The 21148-nt window shown below is 47.1% G+C and overlaps 1 protein-coding gene across 5 annotated transcripts in view; it reads left to right on the top strand.

The window, feature by feature from the left end:
* Window positions 1-21148, top strand: part of NGEF (neuronal guanine nucleotide exchange factor) — a 218919-nt gene that overhangs the window by 156107 nt on the left and 41664 nt on the right. For 3 of the 5 annotated variants that reach the window (XM_079134858.1, XM_079134857.1, XM_079134859.1), the window contains exons 2-3: window positions 1149-1491; window positions 4340-4454. In XM_079134858.1, the coding sequence (XP_078990984.1) occupies window positions 1224-1491; window positions 4340-4454 (383 nt within the window). In that variant the 5' untranslated portion in view covers window positions 1149-1223. Of the gene's footprint in view, window positions 1-1148; window positions 1492-4339; window positions 4455-20558; window positions 20688-21148 lie in introns of those variants that run through there. The other 2 variants (XM_079134861.1, XM_079134860.1) reach the window with 2 other exon arrangements.

Here is a 21148-nt window from a genome sequence, read left to right as displayed (position 1 = left end):
GGACCTGGAGGCAGGAGGAGGCCACACAGGCACATTGTGTAACTCCAGCCTGTGCGGCAGCCATGGGGTGGGGGCCCTCAGGGTCCCCCAGCTGTCTTACATGGCTCTATCATGGACTTGGCTACCAGCTGATCACAGGAGGCTTGTCCCCAGGGCTCATCTCTAAAGGCGCTATTGTGACACCTGTCCCTGGCTGACGCCTCTCTCACCTTGTCGCGGCTCTTGAGTCTACGTGTGCAAGTCCCCTCACGATGCTGCCCTGGCGTTCTTTCCCGTGGGTTTTTTTTTTTTTTTTTTTTTTTATTGTGTCAAATACGGAAATGATGAAAGACTTTAATTTTACTTTTTATGTACATTGATTCAAGGACTTTCTATTTATTTTTATTAAATAACAAAAATGAGCTTTACTAGCACTTAATATCAGTTGACATTGGCATACTCATTCAGACCACATGTAAGCTGGTCCTGAATGGAATGTGAGGCCTCCTGCTAAGAAAGGTTTGATGTCCCATAACTTAAAGAGTTTCATCAAGATACTCTTCATTTATTTTTTTAAATTTTTTTCCATTTTTTTTATTAAAAATCATAAATTTACATAGGGCAATGTCGTTTGATTCATTCTGTTATTTTTTCCCTTCCCCCCACCCCTCCCATCCCTCTTTTCCCTCTATACAGTCCTTCCTTCCTCCATTCTTACCACCCTCCTTATCCCTAACCCTAACCCTAACCCTAACCCTAACGCTAACCCCTCCTACACCCTATTATATGTCCTCATCCGCTTATCAGCGAGATCATTCGTCCTTTAGTTTTTGGAGATTGGCTTATCTCACTCTTTCCCGTGTTTTTGATGCACTTTTTCTCTAGAATTAGGAAATGTTTACTTGAAAGTTAGTTATACGGACCACTTTAAGCATTTTCTCCAAAGTGCATCCTTCAAAGAGTACAAACAAGCCTCAATTATAAAATGATATATGAATGTATCCAAATTAGAGCGGTTAGGCTGCAATTTTCATTGACAAAGACGTGGTTGGCAGGATGTGCAGATTATTCCAAATTTCATCAAATCAGAATGGGAGTGTGATTCCATACTCTGAATGGAATATTTAGCCCAACGACTAACTGAAAATTGTTCTCTTTCTATTCTAAAGCCCTCAAAACCAGCAAAGTCTGGGGAGGTTGGGAAGCTCCAATTGTTCTGCTGAGAAGCCATTAGCTCTATTTCCATGGAGACCACAGAACTGGAAGATTTGGAAAAGCCCTGGAAGAACTCAGGAATTGATTCATGGAAGATTGACAAGGAATCAGCCAAGGTGAGACCTGAGCTGCTTCCAGAAAAAGAGGAGAGGCCCCACGCTGAGCCAGAGAGCCAGGACAAAGAACCCCGCCGCCACATGCCCCTGCAGAGAAACTCCATCTTCAACCGCACCGTGAGACACAGAAGCAGAGCCAAGGTCAGAGGTGCCCCTGAGCAGAACTCCAGCCAGCTGGCAGGTCAGTGCCAGGGACAGAGGTCACAGCTGTGCCTTCACATCCCGTTAGAGTGATTAGTGCTAGAAGGTTCTCATGAAATGAAAGGAGGATAAAAGGCACTGAGAATCTCCAGAGGCAGGCGTAACAAGGTGGCCGTTTTGAAGTCTCTGTCTGCAGAATGTGGATTCCCAGACATGAAGGCGTGTCTCACTAGGAGAACCTTGATCTCAATGACACAGTCGGGCTGACTTTTACTTAAAGACCAACAGGCTAACTTCCCCAGTGGCTCATGCCTTTCAGGAGGGGGCATCAGACCCCGCTGAGGAATTTCCTCAGGGGTGACACTCTCTCCTGTCTTCTCCCTGTCACTGTGAGGATCAGAGTTTCTGCTGTCCTGAAAGCAAATGAGATTAAAACCGTGGGCCTTCTTAGCACCAGGACCCCTGAGCCTCTTAGACCTGTTCCTGGCACATTTTGTCTGCCCAAAACATATTTTTGAGCAGAACAAAGCCCAGAAACCTTTACCCCGGGGTGTGTGAAGGCTGCAGACCCCTTCCCTAGTGATCTGCCACCAGGGCTGGGTGGGCAGCACTGCGGTTGCACATGCAGATGGTCTCCTGGCCCCTGGGGCACGGCAGCTGCTGCCAGGCGTGTGTGGGAGGCAGTGACCCTGCTGGTCAAGGGGCTTCGTTACTGCATCCAAAGCTGTCCTTTAGGGAACATCAGGAAGCTTTTGCCTTGAGTGAAGCTACTCTCAAAAGAGAGCCATAAAACAACAGTGCCATGGTTTCTCTTGATTCTGGGGTTGGTCGGGGGTTCCCCTGTCTGGGCCTGATTTCCTGACCTCTGCTGTCAGCCCGTGGCTCATCCGGGGCTGGAGGACTGGAAGGTGGCTCAGCTCTCTGTGGCCAGCAAGTGGCCCAAGGAGGGCCTCAGCCCCAGCTGGCGTCTCTTCCTCCCGCATGTGGCGGGGGCTTATCACGCGGCAGAGGATTCTCAGAGGCCAGGGAAGCCGCAGGGCTCCTCCAGCTTCACTCAAGCATCATGGCCACTGACAGTACATTCTCCTTGTTAAAGCAGCCCCCAAGGCCAGCCCAGGCGAAGAGGGATGGGGAAGCCAGCCCCACCGCTTGATGGCGGCAGAATTTGTGTTTGCTGGAATCTTCCAGAAACACTCACAAAATCCTGTGTCCAGAACGGAGTGAAGTGAGAGCAACACAACTACTCAAGTCCTGTAGTCACAGAGCTGGTGACTGGGACCCAATCACCCCTCAACTTTTGTGTGTGCTTGAAAATGTCTACCAAAAGTTAAAAACTTACTCACACACAGAGGAAGGTGGAGTCTCTGCCTTCAGGAACCTGTGATAGAATGATGTCACTTTTTTGCAAGCCTCATGCCAAAGTGGTGAAGGGGAAGAATGAGACCTTTCTGGTCGGGGTCCGGAAAGGTTCCCCCAAGAGGATGGCATTTTAGGAGAGTCTTGAAGGATGAGTAAGAACCTGGACAGACAGGCGGCAGCGGGGAGCCAACTGGGTGGAGCACGGGGAGTCCCTAGGGGCTGTGCTAGGCAGGCATTCCCAGGGCAATCTCGCCACGCCCACTTTGCAGATTAATAAAGCAACACAAAACAAAAGCCAAATCATAGCTGGTGAGTGGTTCAGCTTACACTGCAGTTCAGATCCTCTAGTCCCAAAACGTGTGCAGACAGAGAAGTGGGCTAGAACACTGTCCAACAGAAATCTAATGCAAGGCACGTTGCTTATTTTAATTTTTCCAGTGGTCACATTAAAAAATTATGAAGAAGCAGGTGAAATTAACTTTAACAATGCTTTTTGTGTAACCTAACATATCCCAAATGTTATCATCACATTGTGCAGTTAACCGATGAGATACTCTACATCCTTTTTCCACGCTGCCTTTGAAATCTGTTGGGTATTTTACATCCCAGTCCTCTCAATTTACTTGCCAAATTTTCATCAGAAATACTTGATCTGGATTTAGATTTCATAAAATGTATAGTCGGAAGAGTAGATTTACAAATTGTTCCTGGCAAGCTGGGGGCAGGGCGGTTTCTGCAGTGGGAGAAAAGCCGGGCGTGGGGCTGTGTCTGAGATGACAGGGTCAATGGGAAAGAGCCTTGGGTCTGTGGCGGCTCCAAGCCCAGCCAGAAATGCTGACCACGACAGGGTCACCTCACCTCCTGCCACCCCCAGCAGCACCACTGATGCCCAGCCCATAGTATAAGACGCATGGCTTTATTGTCAAGATCAAGTCCTCCTTTCTCCTCCCTGGCATTAGATGGCCCAGCATTGCCTGACTCCAAATCCAAGGAGAAAATGCTCTTTTCCGTCTCTCTGATGAGAAAGGACACAGGACGAGGAACTGTTAAGAGCAGACAAAAATGGGCTGAGGCTGCTCTGGGCCACTGTGTGACCAGAAGGCTCGTGCTGTGGGTCCACAATGTGGGACCCGGCTCTGGAAGGTGCGGGACACTCCCCTGCTCAATGGGGGCCCTTCAAAAACATCCTTCAGCATTGCCCCCCGGGCCCACCCAGCGGTGATGTGACAATCTAGGAGAAGGCAGCTAGCTGAACTTAGTGTTTATGTTGAAAGGACCCAGACATCATGAAATCAGCTGTGAAAAGATCCTCAGGGTGTAGAGGATTTGTCCGATGGAAACGATACCACCAGGGTTCTGGATTTGGTTTCCTGAAAGATGTTACCAGGTTTGCTTCAGGGGTGAGAGGAGAAACCACCCTCCTCACTGCCCTTACCTTCCCTTCCAGGCCGCTGTTGCCCTATTCTTGGAATCGCCTGGAGTTGGGAGATGAGTATTTTCTAACTGGCTCCATTTCTCAAATTTCACAGATTCACAGGAAAATGGGAAGTCTGTAAATGAGCCCCTGACCTTGAATCTTCCACAGAGCAGAAAGCCTCTCTGGAGGATACCAAGACAGATGGGACCGGGAGCCCAGAAACAAAGGTAAGCCATGGCAAGCCACCAGGAAGGGCGGTTCGCACGATGCGGCAGGCATCAGTGCCATGAAGCCCGGCGGGGCGGCGAGGGGTCGCGTTTTAACAGACCAATGGCTCAAGTCAAAAAACAAAAAGTAACTTCTTTCTTTCCTTATTTAAAAATAAAAAGGGCCAGGAGCAATGTTGCTCATCTGTAATCCCAGCTAGTCAGGAGGCTGAGGCAGGAGGATCCAAAATTCAAGGCCAGCCTGTGCAATTTAGCAAGACCCTCTCTCAAGATAAAAAATAAAAAGGACTTGGGCGTAGCTCACTAGTGGAGCTCCCTGGGTCCAATTCCCAGTACTGGGGAAGAAAACCCTTGCTTTGCACGTTTGAGGACCTGGTTCAATCCCCAGTATGAGAACACACACACACACACACACACACACACACAGGAACATGCAACCATTTTTTAATTTCATCACAAAAGAAAGTTTAGATATTATATACATTGAGAGATGGAAGAGTAAAATTGCCTGAAGGATAGAGGAAGGGGAGGGGCCAGGGTCCCTGTACCCCCTTTAAGGGCGCACCCCCATGTGACCAGAAGACTCCCACTAGGTCCCTCTTCTTGAAGGGTCCACCAACTCCCAACGGTGCCAACGGTGGGGGACCAAGCCTTTAATACATGGGCCTTTGGGGGACACCTTCCCAAACCATCATAGACTCTGCTTGCTTTGCACTTATCAACGGAGGTTTCATGATCTAAATCTAACAGGCCAAAAAATACCATCATCACTGCCAACAAAAGCCCACCTGGCACAAGACCAGTAACAGTGAAGGGGACTCGAGCACTTATTGCATGCAGAGTTCCAAATGTCCTACCTTGTGGTCTTGTGATTGTCACTATGTTAGTGTCTTCCCAAAGCTCATTTTAACTTCTTTATCAAATGTCGTTTTATGTCACACTAAATGTATAGATCTTGGATCCACAGCTTGCATGCATACTCCTGTTGAAAATAAAAAACCCATATGCACATATGACCATCAACCAAGTACAGTGCACGCCCTTGGCCCCAGGAGGCCCCGCAGGCCCCCCGACATGACCATCCTCTGCCTTCCAACACTGTCACGTTAGTTGCATTGGTTCTTAAACTTCATGCAAATGGGATCACACAGCATGTTCCCTGTGGTGTCCGATTTATCTTGCCCAACATAATATTTTTTAGGTCCATGTGGATCAGATTATTCTTTTTTATTGCTAAGAAGTAAGACCACAATTTGTTTATCCATCCATCCTTTTGTTTTTGTTTTTCTTTTTGGTGCTGGGGATAGAGCCCAGGGGTGCTTAACCACTGGGCCACATTCCCAGCCCTTTGTTTTTTTATTTTGAGTCAGGATCTCACTAAGTTACCTAAGGCCTTACAAGGTTGCTGAGGCTGGTTTTGAACTCATGGTCCTCCTGCCTCCGTCTCCCAAGCTGCTGGGATTACAGGTGTGAGCCACCATGCCTGGCTTGTGCTAGTGGATATCTGGATTGCCGGTTTCCAGCTGTCTTCCTTTCCTTTTAAAGAATAATCTTAGTCGGCTTTATTTTCAATTCTAGAATTGGGCACCAGTTCATTCCATGGGAGAGAATAAGCATTCCTCCACTCTTCCTCTGCCATGAGGGCAGTTGCCATGACATCCCAGACGAGCCTTTTTGTGGATGTACACCTTCGTTTTTCTGGAATACATCCCCAGGAGTGCAGTTGCTGGGTCTTAGGGTAGGTGTATATTTAACTTTATTAGAAATAGTCAGATTAGGGCTGGAGTTGTGGCTCAGTGGTAGAGCGCTTGCCTGGCATGTGTGAGGCCCTGGGTTCCATCCTCAGCACCATATATAAATAAATAAACAAAATAAAAGATCCATTGACAACCCAAAAATATTTTAAAAAAGAAGTAGCCGAATAATTTCCAAACATGGTTGTATTCTGTCACCCACCCACAGCGAGGTATCAAAGATCCCTGTTCTGCTTCCTCTGCCACACTTGGAACCGGCGGTCTCTGTACTTGCACCTTGCTGTACATTGTGGTTTCTCCGGTGGTCCCAATGTGTGTCCTCAGTGACCACCATGTCGAGCACCTCCTCACTGGCCTTCCAATATTTTCTTCACTGTACTGCATGTTTATTTGCTGATTATTCATTTTTTATTTTTAATTTATAGTTTTTTATATATCCCTGGTCAGATATTCCAAATATATTTTCTACCAGTCTATAGCTTATCTTTTAATAAGCAGAAAACTTTGATTTTAAGGCAGACTAACAGCAATCTTTTTTATTGTTTATCATTTTCTATGTTATCTAACTGATATTTGGCCACAGGATTTTATGTGTTTAGCTCTCATATTCATGTCCCTATGGTCCATGTGGATGTCCAGTGGCTCCCAGCACCATTTATTTAAAGAATCTCTGTCCCCCTCCATGAATTATATTGATGCCTTTTTAAAAAATTCCCTAACTGTAGATATGTGGGTCTGTTTCTGGACTTTGATTCTATTTCATTGATCTAATGATCTATCCTTATGCAAACACCAGAATGTCTTAAATTCTGTAAATTTTTGCAAAGTCTTTAAGTCTGGTAGAGTAAGTCCTCCTACTTTGTTCTTTTTAAAGATAGTTTTGACTATTTTAAGTCTTATATTTCCATATACATTTTAGAATCAATGTGTCAATTCTACCCCCCCCCCCAATGTCTGCTAGAATTTCAGTTGAAATTTTATTGTTCAGATAGACAAATCTGGGGATCTTTCACACTTAAATACTGGCATTTTAAATTGTTTAACCTATGAACACATCCTAGCTTTCCATATATTTGCTTATTTTAAAAGCAAAGCAATGATTTGTAGGTTTTAGCTTAAAAATTTTATGCATACTCTAATTAAATTTGTTCCCAGGTAGTTTATACTTTTTGATCCTATTTTCAAAGCCAATGTTTGTTATTTCATTTGTGAATTGCTTTTGAGCAAAATACACTGGTCATAGGTAAAAATATAATTAATTTTTCCGCATTCACCTGGTATCCAATGATCATGATAAACTTGCTTATTACTTCTCATTGCTTGTACATCCTTTTGGATTTCTGTGCACACCATCATGCCATCTGTAAACACAATTTCACTTCTTTCTTTCCAGTCTTCATACCTTCTATTTGTTTTTCCTGCCATATTGCACAAGCAAGGACTTGCATTACAATGTTGAATAGAAATGGTGACAGCAGACATCCTTGGCTTATTCCCTGGTCAAGCTTGCTTTGATTGTGAACATCAGAAGCCCATTCAAACTTTTTCAAGTGAAAGAGGGATACTGTAAGAGTGCTGAATTCTCAAAGACTCCAAGTGCAAGAGATGAAGCCCATCTTCACAGGAATGGAAAGGGCATTGAAAGCAGAGTCACGTTATCCTGTTCTCCAGGGTCACTGGCCCACTCCTCCTTGCTTCTCTGGTGGCCTGTTCTGTTCTTCTACATCTCAGACCAGCTTCTTCTCCTGCCTGTCAGTTTGCACGTGACCTTCATGGCAGCCTTTGTCAGTATGACCTTTCAACTTGCTCCCCCACCCTCTGGGAGCAGGGGCTTCCTTTCATCTGTGTTAGAGAAAAAGAATTTCTAGGGAATAGAGTCCAATTGGCCATCCTTGGGCCAGATGTTTATCTCTAGAACAATAAGCTAAAAGAACAGGGGGCAGGATTAAAGGGGCCTATCCACATCATCAGCAGGAAGTATGTGGGGGAATTAAGGAGAACCGGCATTATGTAGAGTCCAGGTCTCACACACAGGAGAATGCCAAAGGGTACTTGGGTGAGGGGAGAAGCAGCAGACAGAGGTAATGAGTGGGGAGTGGAGGCTGCAGATTAAGGATTGAGGTCTTTGAGACCCAAGGTGGGTGTAGAAACCAGCCCTCTAGAGGTTTAGGAGCTTGGGTGGTGCTGATATAAGGTGGGTAGTCAGTACCTCTTTTCAGAGGTTCTAGAATAGTCTGCAGCTCACCCAGGGGCATTCTGCAAGTCCTCTTCCACAGTCCATCAAGCAGTGGGAGTCACAGTGCTACCAGGAAGGATGGCAGGACAGAGGCACAGTGGCAGTAGAAAGAAGCTCTGCACAGAGGATTGCAGGGGAAGAGCAGGGTGGGTGGGGACTGACGTTTGTTATATGCACCCTCATTATCCCCAATTCACAGAAAAGAAAACCAAGACTTGACAAAATTCAGTACATGGCCCAAGGTTGTACAGCTAATGAGACAGCCAGACCATGAGCACAGAGACCCCAGGGGCTCCCACAGCCCAGGCTGCCAATGGGGACATGGCCAGGGTACTCCTGGCTATGAGAAGGAGGTGTCCCTGTTAACCTGGCTGCAGGGGCAAAGGCCAGAGACCTAGGGATCCCTCACCCCCAGCACAGCACTGGCCTTGTTCCTTCCTCAGAGACCCTTAGTCAAGTTGAGATGTCATAAGTTGGGTCTTTATTTATGTATGTGCAATGTCATGAATCAGGGTTCTAATCCCCCAAATCCTCTCATGCCATGAAAGCACCAAATTTATTTGAATACATGTAATATTTAATATATATTTATTTGTATGTAATATATTACACACATAGTAAAACAACATGTGCTTTTCTAACCTGATATTTAGTGTGTACAACTAAGTCACATCATGAAATTTCGTGTGGGCAATTTTCCTGCGTCAGCTGAGTGAGCATCAGCCTTCCTTTCCTGGCAACAGGCTGGGGGCGCTGCAGGTGCTCTCTCCCACCCCTCCGGGGCCGTCAGCCTGCACTAAACTCAGTGTCACATCAGGGCTGTCCTCAGCGGGCAGCCTCAGGGTGCACAGCTCTGCTCTAACTGGTTGCCAGATATTGTGACTATTATCCCTAGATCCTACTCAAAAAATGCCATGAATTCCTTTAATGTCACCAAGACTGCGCATCTTTGCTGATGCAGGGTGAGAACCAACGTCCATGCTGAACACGGTATGTGTTTCTGTGGAAATGTATAAATGGCATGTGCAGTTACCCTGGGGGCAGCTGGTCAGATGTTCACCAATGTCTGTTTGGGTTATTATTATGAGAGTCTTGCAGTAAGAGGATCTGTAAATACCAGGGACAAATACTGAACTAGTTGGGGGCTGCCTCTTATTCAAGGAAGCTGCTTGGGGGTTAGTTCATGAACAGCCATTCAGGGCAAGAGAGGAGCGGAGGAAATGCAGCCTGACTCCAACCAGTCGTCAGCGCCAACTGCCAGTATAAGGAGAGCAGGAGAGAGCCATGGGTTAAGTGGCTCCATGCAAATGCCATCCAAACAGGAGTTATGCCCCAGTTTCTCATCGAACAAACTGCAAAGGAAAGCCACAAGGGGGAGGAGGCAGTTGAAAGAGATTAGAGAAAGATGGGGCGATTGCAGTGTATGAATCTTATTTGAACCCTTTCACAGACAAGCAACCTGTGTGGGAAAGGTTCAAAGATGACCAGGGACATCGAATGACTGGACGTCGAATGATGTGGAGAAATCCTTGTCGATTTCCCTGGGCGCGCTAGTGGCATTAGAGCTGGGTTTTAGAGACATGTAACTCTTCCATCTTTTAGAGATACATCCTGAATGTTTTGGATAAAATGATATGATGTCTGGCATTTGCTCCAAAATAATCCAAGCCAGGGAAGGAGTGGGTGGAAGTGGAGATGAAGGCCAGGAGTTGAGAGGTGTTGGAGCTGGGTGGTGAGTCTTTGGGGAATTCATTATACTTTTCTGGCGACTTGGGTATATGCTTAAAATTTTCCACAGTAAAAAGTTTAATTTTTATTGTTTGTTTTTTAAAGCTTAATTATTTTATTTTATTTTTGTTGTGCTAGGGGTTGAGTCTGGGCCTTGCTCAAGTCCTCTACCACTGAGCTACATCTCCTGCCCACTAAAGCTTATTAAACACACACACACACACACACACACACACACACATATATAAAATAAATAGCAGGGGGCTGGGGAGATAGCTCAGCTGGTAGAGTGCTTGCCTCTCAAGCACAAAGCCCTGAGTTCAATCCCCAGTACCGCAAAAAAAAAATAATAATAATAAAATAAAAATAAATAAATTAAATAAAATTAAATTAAATAAATAGCAGGAACTCAAGTAAAGTGACCCTTCATCCTGATCTCCATAGCCTCATCTCTTTATCCAAGAAGTTGCAGAATCATCAGCTCTTACTGTTGACCATAGTGGCCCCAGGGGCATTGATTCCAGGCTCCTTGGGCAGGACGGCGCCAGGTTTTCTTCCCTCCTGGGTACCTGGCACACGCCTGAGATACACCAAAGGTGCTCAACCCTTGCAAATGATTGCCACATGCATACATGCAGACTCCCAAGCAGAGGCTGTGACCTTTGACTTTTTGAAGACACACCTGTACAGTCTGGTCCAGGAATGACCCAGGACTGTGGGGAACAAGGGTCTTACAAAACCAAGTCACATGTCACCAAAACAGGTGACTGCTCCTGCAGGAATGTAGCTCCCCTGACTCAGGGACCCGCCTGCCTGCTGCCGGTTAGTGAGAAGCTTTTTTCACCTACTCTGCCCAGACAAAAGACCTAGTGCCTCCCAACAAAGGCACCAAGGGTGCCTTGTGACGTGACTTTCCCCTGGCATGCCTCCACCCCGACCCAGCTGCTACCTGAGGTCCCTGCACAGACCCCCCCACACAAGCTTGTGGACTGTGAGCAAAGGCACTGGCACTCAGAAGACTCTCAGGCCCCTTGGACACAGTGACTGAAGGGAGGCTGGGAGCTTCAATTTCTGAATTTGTTTCTATTTTTACACTGTCTCAGAACAAATATAACTGTGACTTATGTTTCACAGTTTATGCAGCTAATTTCATATACTTTTGACAGCTATATCTTATTTTCAGCACTTCTGAGCTTCTTCCCCTTCTGGAAATTGAAGGGTACATTCCCCCCTCCCCACAAGGTCTCATGGACGTCGGATGCAGGGCAAGGGGCCCTCTCAGGCGTGGCCCTTGAGCCACACCTACCCTCACCTGGGCGCTGCCCTGCTGTTGAGAGACCCAAGCCGGCCGGAGACCAGACAGGCTCAGGAGCTCGGGAGGCATGAAGGGGTCCGCCGGTAGCCTGCCGGGGGGACCGCACACCCCTTGTCACTTACAGTAGCAACAGCGACAACAGTAGCGAAGTCCGTGGCGGCAGCGCAAGAGCGGACGCCAGACCAGGCCGGCCCGCGGATTGGTGCACTGGCCGCCGTCCTTAGCTCGCTCGCCGTCCACAGGGGCTTGCTCGGCCCTGCTTCGGGTCTTCGTGCACCTTACCTGTTGGTCTTTTAAACTTCCAGCCTCCTCCCTCCACCCTGAAGGTCCGCCCTCATTTTCCCTGATCCTGTTGCCTTTTTAATGTCCCCTTGTGTTTTAGTTTCCAGGAGTCACCGCCGTGACCTTCGGGCCCTCTGGCTTCACTTCAGCCAGATCTTCCCCGTCTTGTTTCATGTTATCTTACTATTTAAATCCCTAATGGGGGGAAGTTATTTTGTTTCTTATTTCTTTTTAACGACAAGCCTTTGTGTGCTCTTTGATTTTGCTTACTTGACTGATGATGACTAACTTTTCAGTAATCTAATTTTGGTTAACTTAGACCAAATTTAACTGTTTTTCTTAAACTACTACTTCATGCACGATATGAATGACAACTCTGTTCCTTCTCTTTGTCACAGCTTTGTATCATGTTGGTCATATCTTTTTCTAATTATTTTGAAGTCTCAATTTGAAAATTTCCCCTAATAGTCTGGCTCTGGGGAGGGCGTGGAGGTCGAGTTTGTAGACGGGGACCTGTTTCTCTCAGTTTGGAAACCCGAAAGAGCTCAGCCGGGTCCTGGGGGTGGATCCTGGACAGTGTGGTCCAGTGGGTGGGGCTTGGGTCCTATTCATACCGCGTCTCAGTCCACTTGCTATTGCGGTAACCCAAAGCCTAGAGTGGGTATTTTAAAAAGAAAAGGAATTTGTCTCTTGCAGTTCTAGAGGGTGTGGCGCCACTCATGGTGAGCACCTTCCTGCTGCACGTGACACAGCGGGGCATTGCACGGTGACAGAGAGCAAGCCTGCCAGCTCAGGCCTCTCTTTCTCCTCTTGTGAAGCCACTGTGCCAACATCAGGACCCCACCCTCACAACCCCGTCCAACCTCATAAACTCCTCCCAGAGTTCCCAGCCCAAGGCAGCGGATGGACGGATGAAAAAATGAATGGCCTGGCTGGAAGCCCCCTGTCCCAGGCGGTAGAAGAAAGCGCCGACCTTGAGGCTGAGGCTGTGATCCGGGCCCAGCTCCCCAGGGCTCCATGCAGCCAACCCACAGCCCGAGCTGCGTTGCGCTGGACCCTGGCCGCAGGTGAAGTCGCTGCACAGGCCGTCTGTCCTTTCTCCTCTCCACACAGCAAGGGGAAGCGGATAGTTTGGAGTCAGCTGCTCTGAAACAGAGATCACTGTCTGGGGCAGCTGCGTCCCTCTTCCACTTGAGGCGTCCACTCGTTCGTGAGTTCACTCATTTGACAGACATTTATTGAGCGCTGTTCTGAGCGCTGGTTCCTATCAGAAGAGTCCTTATTTGGTGACTGAGGTGACAGCAGCCACCTCCCAGGCAGTCTCCCAGGAAACCCCCAGGCCACAGAGCCAGCCTTCTAGGAGCCTCGTTGGGCCTTAGTGTGCAGCTCTGGTGCATACCTGCTTGGCAGTATTTCTGGGTCTCAGCTGTCCCATCATGCCCCGCGGAGGGATCGGCTTATGTCCCAGAGCCCAGGCTGATTTCAGGGGGAGAGCCTGGCCCAGGGCAGATGCCCCAGGCAGGTAGGGGGGACACTGAGGACTTTGGTCTCATTTCCTCAGCTTCATGAAGGGGCCGGTGTCAATGCTAGCAACAAATGTGCTTCACACTTAAAAAAAAAAAAAAATGCATGTCAATCATCTTCTGACTTGACCTATCTTTTTAGCAAGTTGGTTGTATAGGAATAGCTGTCTCAAAGCTATTCGGATAATATCAAGAGGCAGTAGACCAATCACTTTTCAAACACAGTTTGATCAAGACAATTGATCACGTTCCCAAGACTTTCCAGCAGTAAGGTGATTGAGTCAAGAAACAGGGACCCCCAAATTTTGTGTTTTGAATAACAGCATTTCCAAGCAGAGAGTGATATGAAACGAATGGAAGGAATATTAAAAGTTGTAGCAGTGATCAAGAGAGGAATCAATACCTTTATTCAAACGTTTGAGCTGCTCCTGGAGATCAGCACTGGGAATCCCAGCACTTATTTCCACAGGGGACCGGAGAACAGTGTTCAAGAAAATAAAGTGAATGCCTTTCATCAGAGGTATTCCTAGGCTAGGTACGGTGATGCCCGCCTATAATCCCAGGGTCTTGGGAGGCTGAGGCAGGAGAATTGCAAGTTCAAAGCTAGTCTCAGCAACTTAGCAAGGTCCTAAGAAAGTCTGTGAGACCCTGTCTCTAAATAAAATATAAAAAGAACTGGGGATTGTAGCTCAGTGATTGAGCACCCCTGGGTTCAATCCCCAGTACAAAAAAAAAAAAAAATATTGGTCAGTGTATTCTACAGGGTACCCGGAAGAATCAATGGAAGAGCGTGTGGACGGCAGGCTGATAAGTCCTAGCACAAGGCAGGTGCATGGTAAAAAGTGTCCTTTGGAACTGGACAGCTTGCCTCTCCCTTATAAGAACATGGTTCTCAGGTTCTGTCCTGGGAGTTCTTGCTTACATTTGCGGACCTCATTGGCCTTATTCTGGCTTTATTTCTGAAGATCCACCTTAATCATCAGGCAGAAGCGCTGGCAAGCGGAGTCTTTGCCTGAGGCTTCAACCCCAGTGCTCTACCTCCTACAGAGCCCTGATAAGGCCACTGGAAAACCCCAGCCCACCTGTCCTTTGGAGAATCTGGGTCCCCCTGCACTGCACCACGCTGTCCTAGGGCTGGGTGCTGGGACTCCACATCTGTATTTTCCCTCCACTCTTTGGACTCTGGCAGAAATGTCTCCCTGAGCTGCATTTTGATATCACGTCACTGGCCTGTGTAAAGTAATGGCATAAAGAATTGCCACTCAAGCTGCCCTGTTTCGTTGACAACACCAGCACCACTGAGCACGTTCTTCAGGCAGAACAAAGGCCTGTGGGAGAAGAACTTGTTTTGCCCCTAAACAATGAACTGGGGAATGGAGAGGGGGTGTGTGCTGTAGAGAAGAGTGACAGATGTGGCCCTCGGCATGCTGGTGGCTCTCAAGAGCAGCAGCACATGCAACCCTCCCCACTTCCTTCTCTGATGTGTTTAATTGGTGCTCTTGGCCCTGAACCTGACACGCCAGTCATGCAGCTGTAAAACCTCTAAATTAAGATCTTGACTTGCCGTGTGGAAGAATAGCAGCTCTTCTTAGCCAGGTTTAATTACAATGCCCAGATTCAGGTCTTCCCAGGTTGCAAAGTGGTGTGTATGCTGAGAAGGCTGTCCCGCCTCGAACGGCAGGCAGCTGAGAACTGTGTGTGAGCAGAAGGAAGGACGGGCTGGAGGCTGGGGTCGAATAGCAATGAACCTTTGCATCTACAAAGGAGCCCGGGAGGTCCCTAGGGTGAGGCCTGTATTCTGCAAGCAGCTCAAGGCCCCCTGGAGAGATCGAAAGGACCAGCAGCTTTGTCAGAAAGGTCTCAATATCTGTCCACTTTGGGATCCACTCTGGTGAGTGCCAATATAAAATGGGACAGTGGAAATGGTTGTCTTTGTCACTTTTGTGGCAAAAAGCTAAAGGAACGTGTAGTGGCTCACCTTTAAGTTGGCCCCTGATGGCCCCTCAGCCCAGTATTCACACCTTCCTTCAGGTGTGGCATCAACTCATGCCAGATCATCTGCTCTGGCAGCTTCCATGTCTTTCCGTGTTGTGGGGACACTCAGCAACCCCGGGAAAGGCCCTCATGGTGAGGGCAAGCAGATGCATGAGCTTAGAAGTGGAGCCAGCAGCTTGACCACAACCTCAGGAAGGAGTGACAACCACAGGCTCCCTGACCCACAGGAGCTAGAGGACAGAATCAATGGCAGTGTAAGCTGCAAAGTCTTGGGGGTGCTTGTTACACAGCAATAGGTAACCAACACACTGGGAATATTTTAGAAACTAGGAATAGTAGATAATTCCACTTTCGCACATCCCATGCTAGACCCCGATCCCCGCCTTTCTCCCGTCCCCATGCCTGGGAGTGACCTGCCCTCCACCCCCTGTACCCTCCTGAGGCAGTGACCGGCAGCAGCAAATCCCAGCTGCCTGACTGAAACAGTGGGGGGACCCTGGGCTGTGGTTCATGCTAGGCCTTCTCCCCACCCTGTCCTGCTTCCCGCTCCCTCCCTGACTGCTCCTTCTAGCTCTTCCTTCAAGAATCACTGCACGTGAATCTCAAGGGCGCCTGACCCATCACCCCAAGGTTAAAATCCAGCCTCCCAGAAACAAGGAAAGGTCTTACTGAAATTTCTCTTAAAAATTACCAGATTCTTAAAGAAATACTTCCATTCCCCAAATTAGCAAAGAGCATTTTTAAACAAAGAAAATGGATGTTTACAATTTTAAATGTGTAATTTAGCCATTCATTTTTCAAAAATTATTTACTAGGCCTCTAGGATGGGAAGGACAATGAAACAAAATTTTTAGAGACTATGAAGACAAGATGTTATGCCCCCAAAGACAACAGTCTTTGGAGAATGTGCCCGTGTAGGATCATCAGCACCTGAGTCTGAGGCTTTGGCTCTCTGTACAGCAACCTCAGAGCTGGACAGCGCCAACTCTGTGGCTGGGGCCTGACCCTCTCATGTTAGCGAGAAACAGTCTGAACTGACAGACCAGGTGAGTCTGGTTTTGACAGTGACGGTTTCAGATCAAATCGTCTCTGGCAGGGGTAGGGGACAGACAATGGTGACAGGACCTCCAGAAATGACACATATTCCCAGCAGCTTTTCAGAACTCAGGCGCCTCTGCTCCCCCACCCTGTTCACGTGACCCAAGGCGTGTGCTCCATCTCCAGTGAGGTTTTGCTCCTTGGTTGCCTCTTCTGGAAAATCGAATTCTGCTGTCTTGCCAGCAGAGGGAGAGTTACAGCACCCCGCCCCATACTCAGGGGAGACTGGGCTGGAATTCGGTGGTCAGTGGCTGCTGCAGAGCTGACCCTCAGCTGCATTCAATTCCCATCAGCCATCATGGATGCTGGGACTCACGCATCCCTCCAAAATCGGTTCCTTCCCAAGGAAGTGGGCCATGTTCAGTGTGTATCTCCACATGTACAAAACTTTCACACAAACAGCACAGCTCACTGCAGTTACAAGTCAGCTGGGAAAACAAACATCCTACAATCGAAACCAGGAGGAAACGTGAATAGATCATTCACAAGAGTATGGGAAAAATCAACTTCACTTGTAAAGAAAAATGCAGAATAAAAGAAGACATCAATTTTCAGCTGTCAAATTAGCACTTCCAAAAGAAACTCTAATACGGATGCCGGGAAGGGGGTGGAGGAACACCGCCGGGCAGACGGGCTTGACTTCCACAACTTCATGATGTAGGTGAAGAGCAACCTTCCACCAAAACTCTACCCTGCCAGACGAAAACCAGGCGGTGAGGTTTAGCACTGAGCTGTGCTCAGCTGGAGGCAGACTATGAATGCTCACTGAGCACCCACTGGGATCCTGCACTTTGTTCTGGTGCTGGGATTGAGCCGCAAATAAAAGGGAGGAAAGCCATGCCTCTGTGGGGCTCCCAGGCCAGCCATCCCAGCACCTAAAGCCCCCAGCTCGGCAAGGCGACTGGCAAAGGTCCTCCTTCCCTCAGCCTCTGTGCCACCCACCCCCAACATTTTATAGCTCACTGCACTTGAACTTGATTTTTAGTACATTCCTTTAAATCAAATGTGCTACTTCTCTACTTTATTTCTCCCCTGCAACTCGTGTGTGTGTGTGTGTGTGTGTGTGTGTGTGTGTGTGTGTTTTGCTGGGGATGGAACCCAGGGCCTCACACATGCTGGGCAAGTGCTCTACCAATTGACTATATACCCAGACTTTCACCAAGGTTTTAGGAAAAAAAACTTTTTTAGAGAAATTGAAAGACTAGTGCAGTGAACTTTCCTATACCCTCAATCTAGATTCCAAAGATTACTAATCCACTGCATATCTGGATTCTCTTTTCCCTTTCTCCTTCCTCTATTTTACCTAAATTTTATGAAAGTAAATCACAGACAAGATAATTCTTCACTCCCAAATTTCTAGCATGCAGCTTAGAATAAGAATGTCCCAGGCTGGGCAGGGTGGCACACTCCTGTAATCCCCATGACTCAGGAGGCTGAGGTAGGAGAATTTAAGTTTGAAGCCAGTCTCAGCAACTTAGAGAGGCCCTAAGCAACTCAATGAGATCCTGTCTCTAAGTGAAATATAAAAAAAGACTGGGGATGTGGCTCAGTAGTTAAGCACCTCTGGGTTCAATTCCTGCCACCAAAAAAAAAAAAAAAAAAAAAAGTCCCTCAACACAATTAAAGTGCCACCTCACACCTAAGAAAATCAACAGTCATCCATAATAAATCTTATACCTACATTCAAAGGCTCCCAATCTTCCTCAAAAGGTCTTTAGAGCTGGGCTTTGTGAATCAAGTCTAACCAGTCGTCAGTCATTGCATTTGATGATTTGCTGTCTTTAGATTCCTGTCATCTAAAGGGACCCTCCATTTTTTTCCATGCCTGACTTTTGGGAAAAGGTTTATGGTCTCATGCACTGGCCCCAGGATGGACTGGTCTCACTACTTTCTCGTGGACTATTCAACTTGTTCCTTTACTCCCGGTATAACCTTTAAACTGAGCATTCTCCTTGCTTGATTAGATTCAAGCCAAACATTTTTAGCAAAATGCATCCAAGTGTTGTATACTCCAAACCGCATCCACATGAGACACTGATGTGAGGTTGGCTCACAATTCCCTTTTATGAAATTTGATAATTTGGTTAATTTAGAAGTGGCCAGATTGCTCTGCAGTAAAGGTACAATTTTGCCTTTTGCTGCAAATAAGTTATTAGTATCATGCAAATATCCTCTTTCCTGTTGAACTTTTACCCAATGACTTTTTAAAAATTTTTTTATTTAGTTGTAGATGGATACAATACCTTTATTTTTATGTGGTGCAGAGGCACATGTGCTAGATAAGTGCTCTACCACTGAGCCACACCCAGCGCCTCACCCAATGACTTTTAACATCAGACAATGATCCTTCCTGCATCAACAATTACACCAGGAATTGCAAAATAGTGATGTTCTGGCATTCTTTCTAGTTATCTTAGTTAATTTGCTTTTGAGGAAAAAAAACTCCTTTGTTTTCTCGTTTATTTTGTTACTTGAGTCCATCACTATGGATTCGTGGTTGTTGTTGTTGTTGTTTTAATTTGAGGCATGTAATTCATCACTGTTATATTCCTTCTAACAAACTGCCACAAACGTGGCCAGTGAAAGTCCCTCCAAGCTGACTGTGACATCTCTTTGATGTAGCTCCTCCTGGCTTTGAGTACTTCCTTTCTGACCGAGCGAGGTACTTCATTTACTTTTTCCACATTCTGTATCCCAAATGTGGAATCAGCCTTTTTTCCAAGGACCCCTAGCTCCTTTTGGTGGAGAATGGTATTTAGAAACCAACAGTTGAGTTCTGAGTGTGCTGGTTACTACGGGTAGATCAATGCTTCTGGGGCACTGGAGTGCACAGACCTAGGAAATGGTGTGTGTGTGTGTGTGTGTGTGTGTGTGTGTGTGTGTGTCCATCCAGTGCACAGTGTTCCTTCCTTCTTAACTCTACCTGTTCCATATTGACATCTTCCTTTTCTGACAGTAGATATATCATAGAATATTGATTTGTTTTAAAACTTCAGCAGAATTTCAAAAGTACTCTACCTGTTCCATAACCAATAGCAAATCTATTGTATTCGTCTCTTAGGGATTCTGTAACAAAGTTCTCAGAATTCTGGAGACCAGGAGTCCAAAGCAAGGCATTGGCAGGCCATGCTCCATGGGAAGGCCATGGGGGAGAGTCTGCTCCCTGCCTCTCTCCTGGCATCCAGTGGCCACTATGACCCTGGGCACTTCTTGGCTTTGCCACATGCATCATTCCAATCCCTGGCAAGGTCTTCAGGGAGCTCTGTCCCAATTCTCGTCTTCTTACAAGAATACCCTCAATGGACACTGAATGCAGTATGACCTCATCTTAACTTGATCACATTAGCAAAGACCCTACTTCCAAATCAAATCACACTCACAGGTAGCAGGGTGAGGACTGGAACATATCTTTTCAGGGGACAAATTCAACCCATCATATCTACTAAGTGAAGTTTAAGATTTCTTTGCTTCTTCTTTTTTACTTTTTATTTTTTCAGTTCTAGAAAAGATTTCAAAAAGGGTATTTAGTACTCTGCTTAAAAATCACTCAAAGCTGGGTGCGGTGACACACGCCTGTAATTCCAGCAGCTCAGGAGGCTGGCACAGGAGGATTGTGAATTCAAAGCCAGCAAGAGCACAGTGCTAAGCAACTCAGTGAGATCCTGTCTCTAAATAAAATACAAAATAGGGCTGGGGCTGTGACTCAGTGGTCGAGTGTCCCTGAGTTCAATCCCCAGTACCCTACCCCACTGCAAAAAAAAAAAAAAAAAAGTCATCGAGTTGACTATATTTGTTTATTTGGGGGCTGGGGATGGACCCAGGCCTCCTGCATGTCATGCACTTCAGCCTGGTGGCTCTACGAGAGTTATATCCCACCAATATCCTTCCCATAGGGACCAAGGCTGGTTCCAACACACAGCTCTCAAAAACGATGTGGCAGTGCATGAGCTGGGGCATGCCTAGCGTAGTCCCCAGGGCCTGCTGCTGCAGGGCAGGGGCAGCCGATGTGTGACCCCAGGAGTTTTTGTCCATTTCTCTCCCACAGAGGCTGGATGGCTTTGTCCTCTCTGCAGCAGTGCATGCCGGAGTCTGTTTCCCTGACTCTTAGTTCAGTGGTCATGATGGATTTCAATCCAGAATCTCAGAGCACTCCATCTTGATATGGCCTCAGTGGAGAGGCAGAGCATGTGCAGTGCTGGGACTCGGCCTGGTGTCAGGAAGGGCTGGTGCCTGCTCAGGTGTTCTTCCATTCAGCTGTCATTCCTCTGACTCATGCTGTGGAGGAAGCTCTCCCCTCTCCTGGTAAGATCCATCACTTCTAACAGAAACATTCAGCTGGAGACAGGCTGGACTCGCCTCCTTTTTCAAGAAACAAATGCCAGTGTCACAGTAGAAGCCTGTATTTCTGCAAGCCAAAGACTCTCCTTCGAGACCCCATGGAGGAGGAAAGAAGGACTATTAAGGACTATCTTTGTAGCCCAAGCTCAGCAGAGAAATGGGCTCAGAGATCCCACTGGCTGTGACAAATAAAGGCCATTCTAAGGGCAGAGCAACATTTTAGAAATAGCAATGACTTAGCACGCAATCTTCACTGCGTGGAAACGAGACATGGCCTTAAAATTAGGAAAAGCAGCAGCCACCGGTCAGACCAGGTGAGGGCAAACAATGGGGAGGTAAAAAACAACAACGAAACTCACTGCTTGGCTGGTAAACTGACTTTCTCCCTGGAAAATAATGGTCCTTTAACCTAGGTGCAATCATCT

Source organism: Sciurus vulgaris (genome assembly GCF_902686455.1).
Source record: "Sciurus vulgaris genome assembly, chromosome: 3".
Classification (NCBI taxonomy): Eukaryota; Metazoa; Chordata; class Mammalia; order Rodentia; family Sciuridae; genus Sciurus; species Sciurus vulgaris.
The sequence above is the reverse complement of the archived record's forward strand: the minus strand, read 5'-3'. Positions and strand labels throughout refer to the sequence as shown.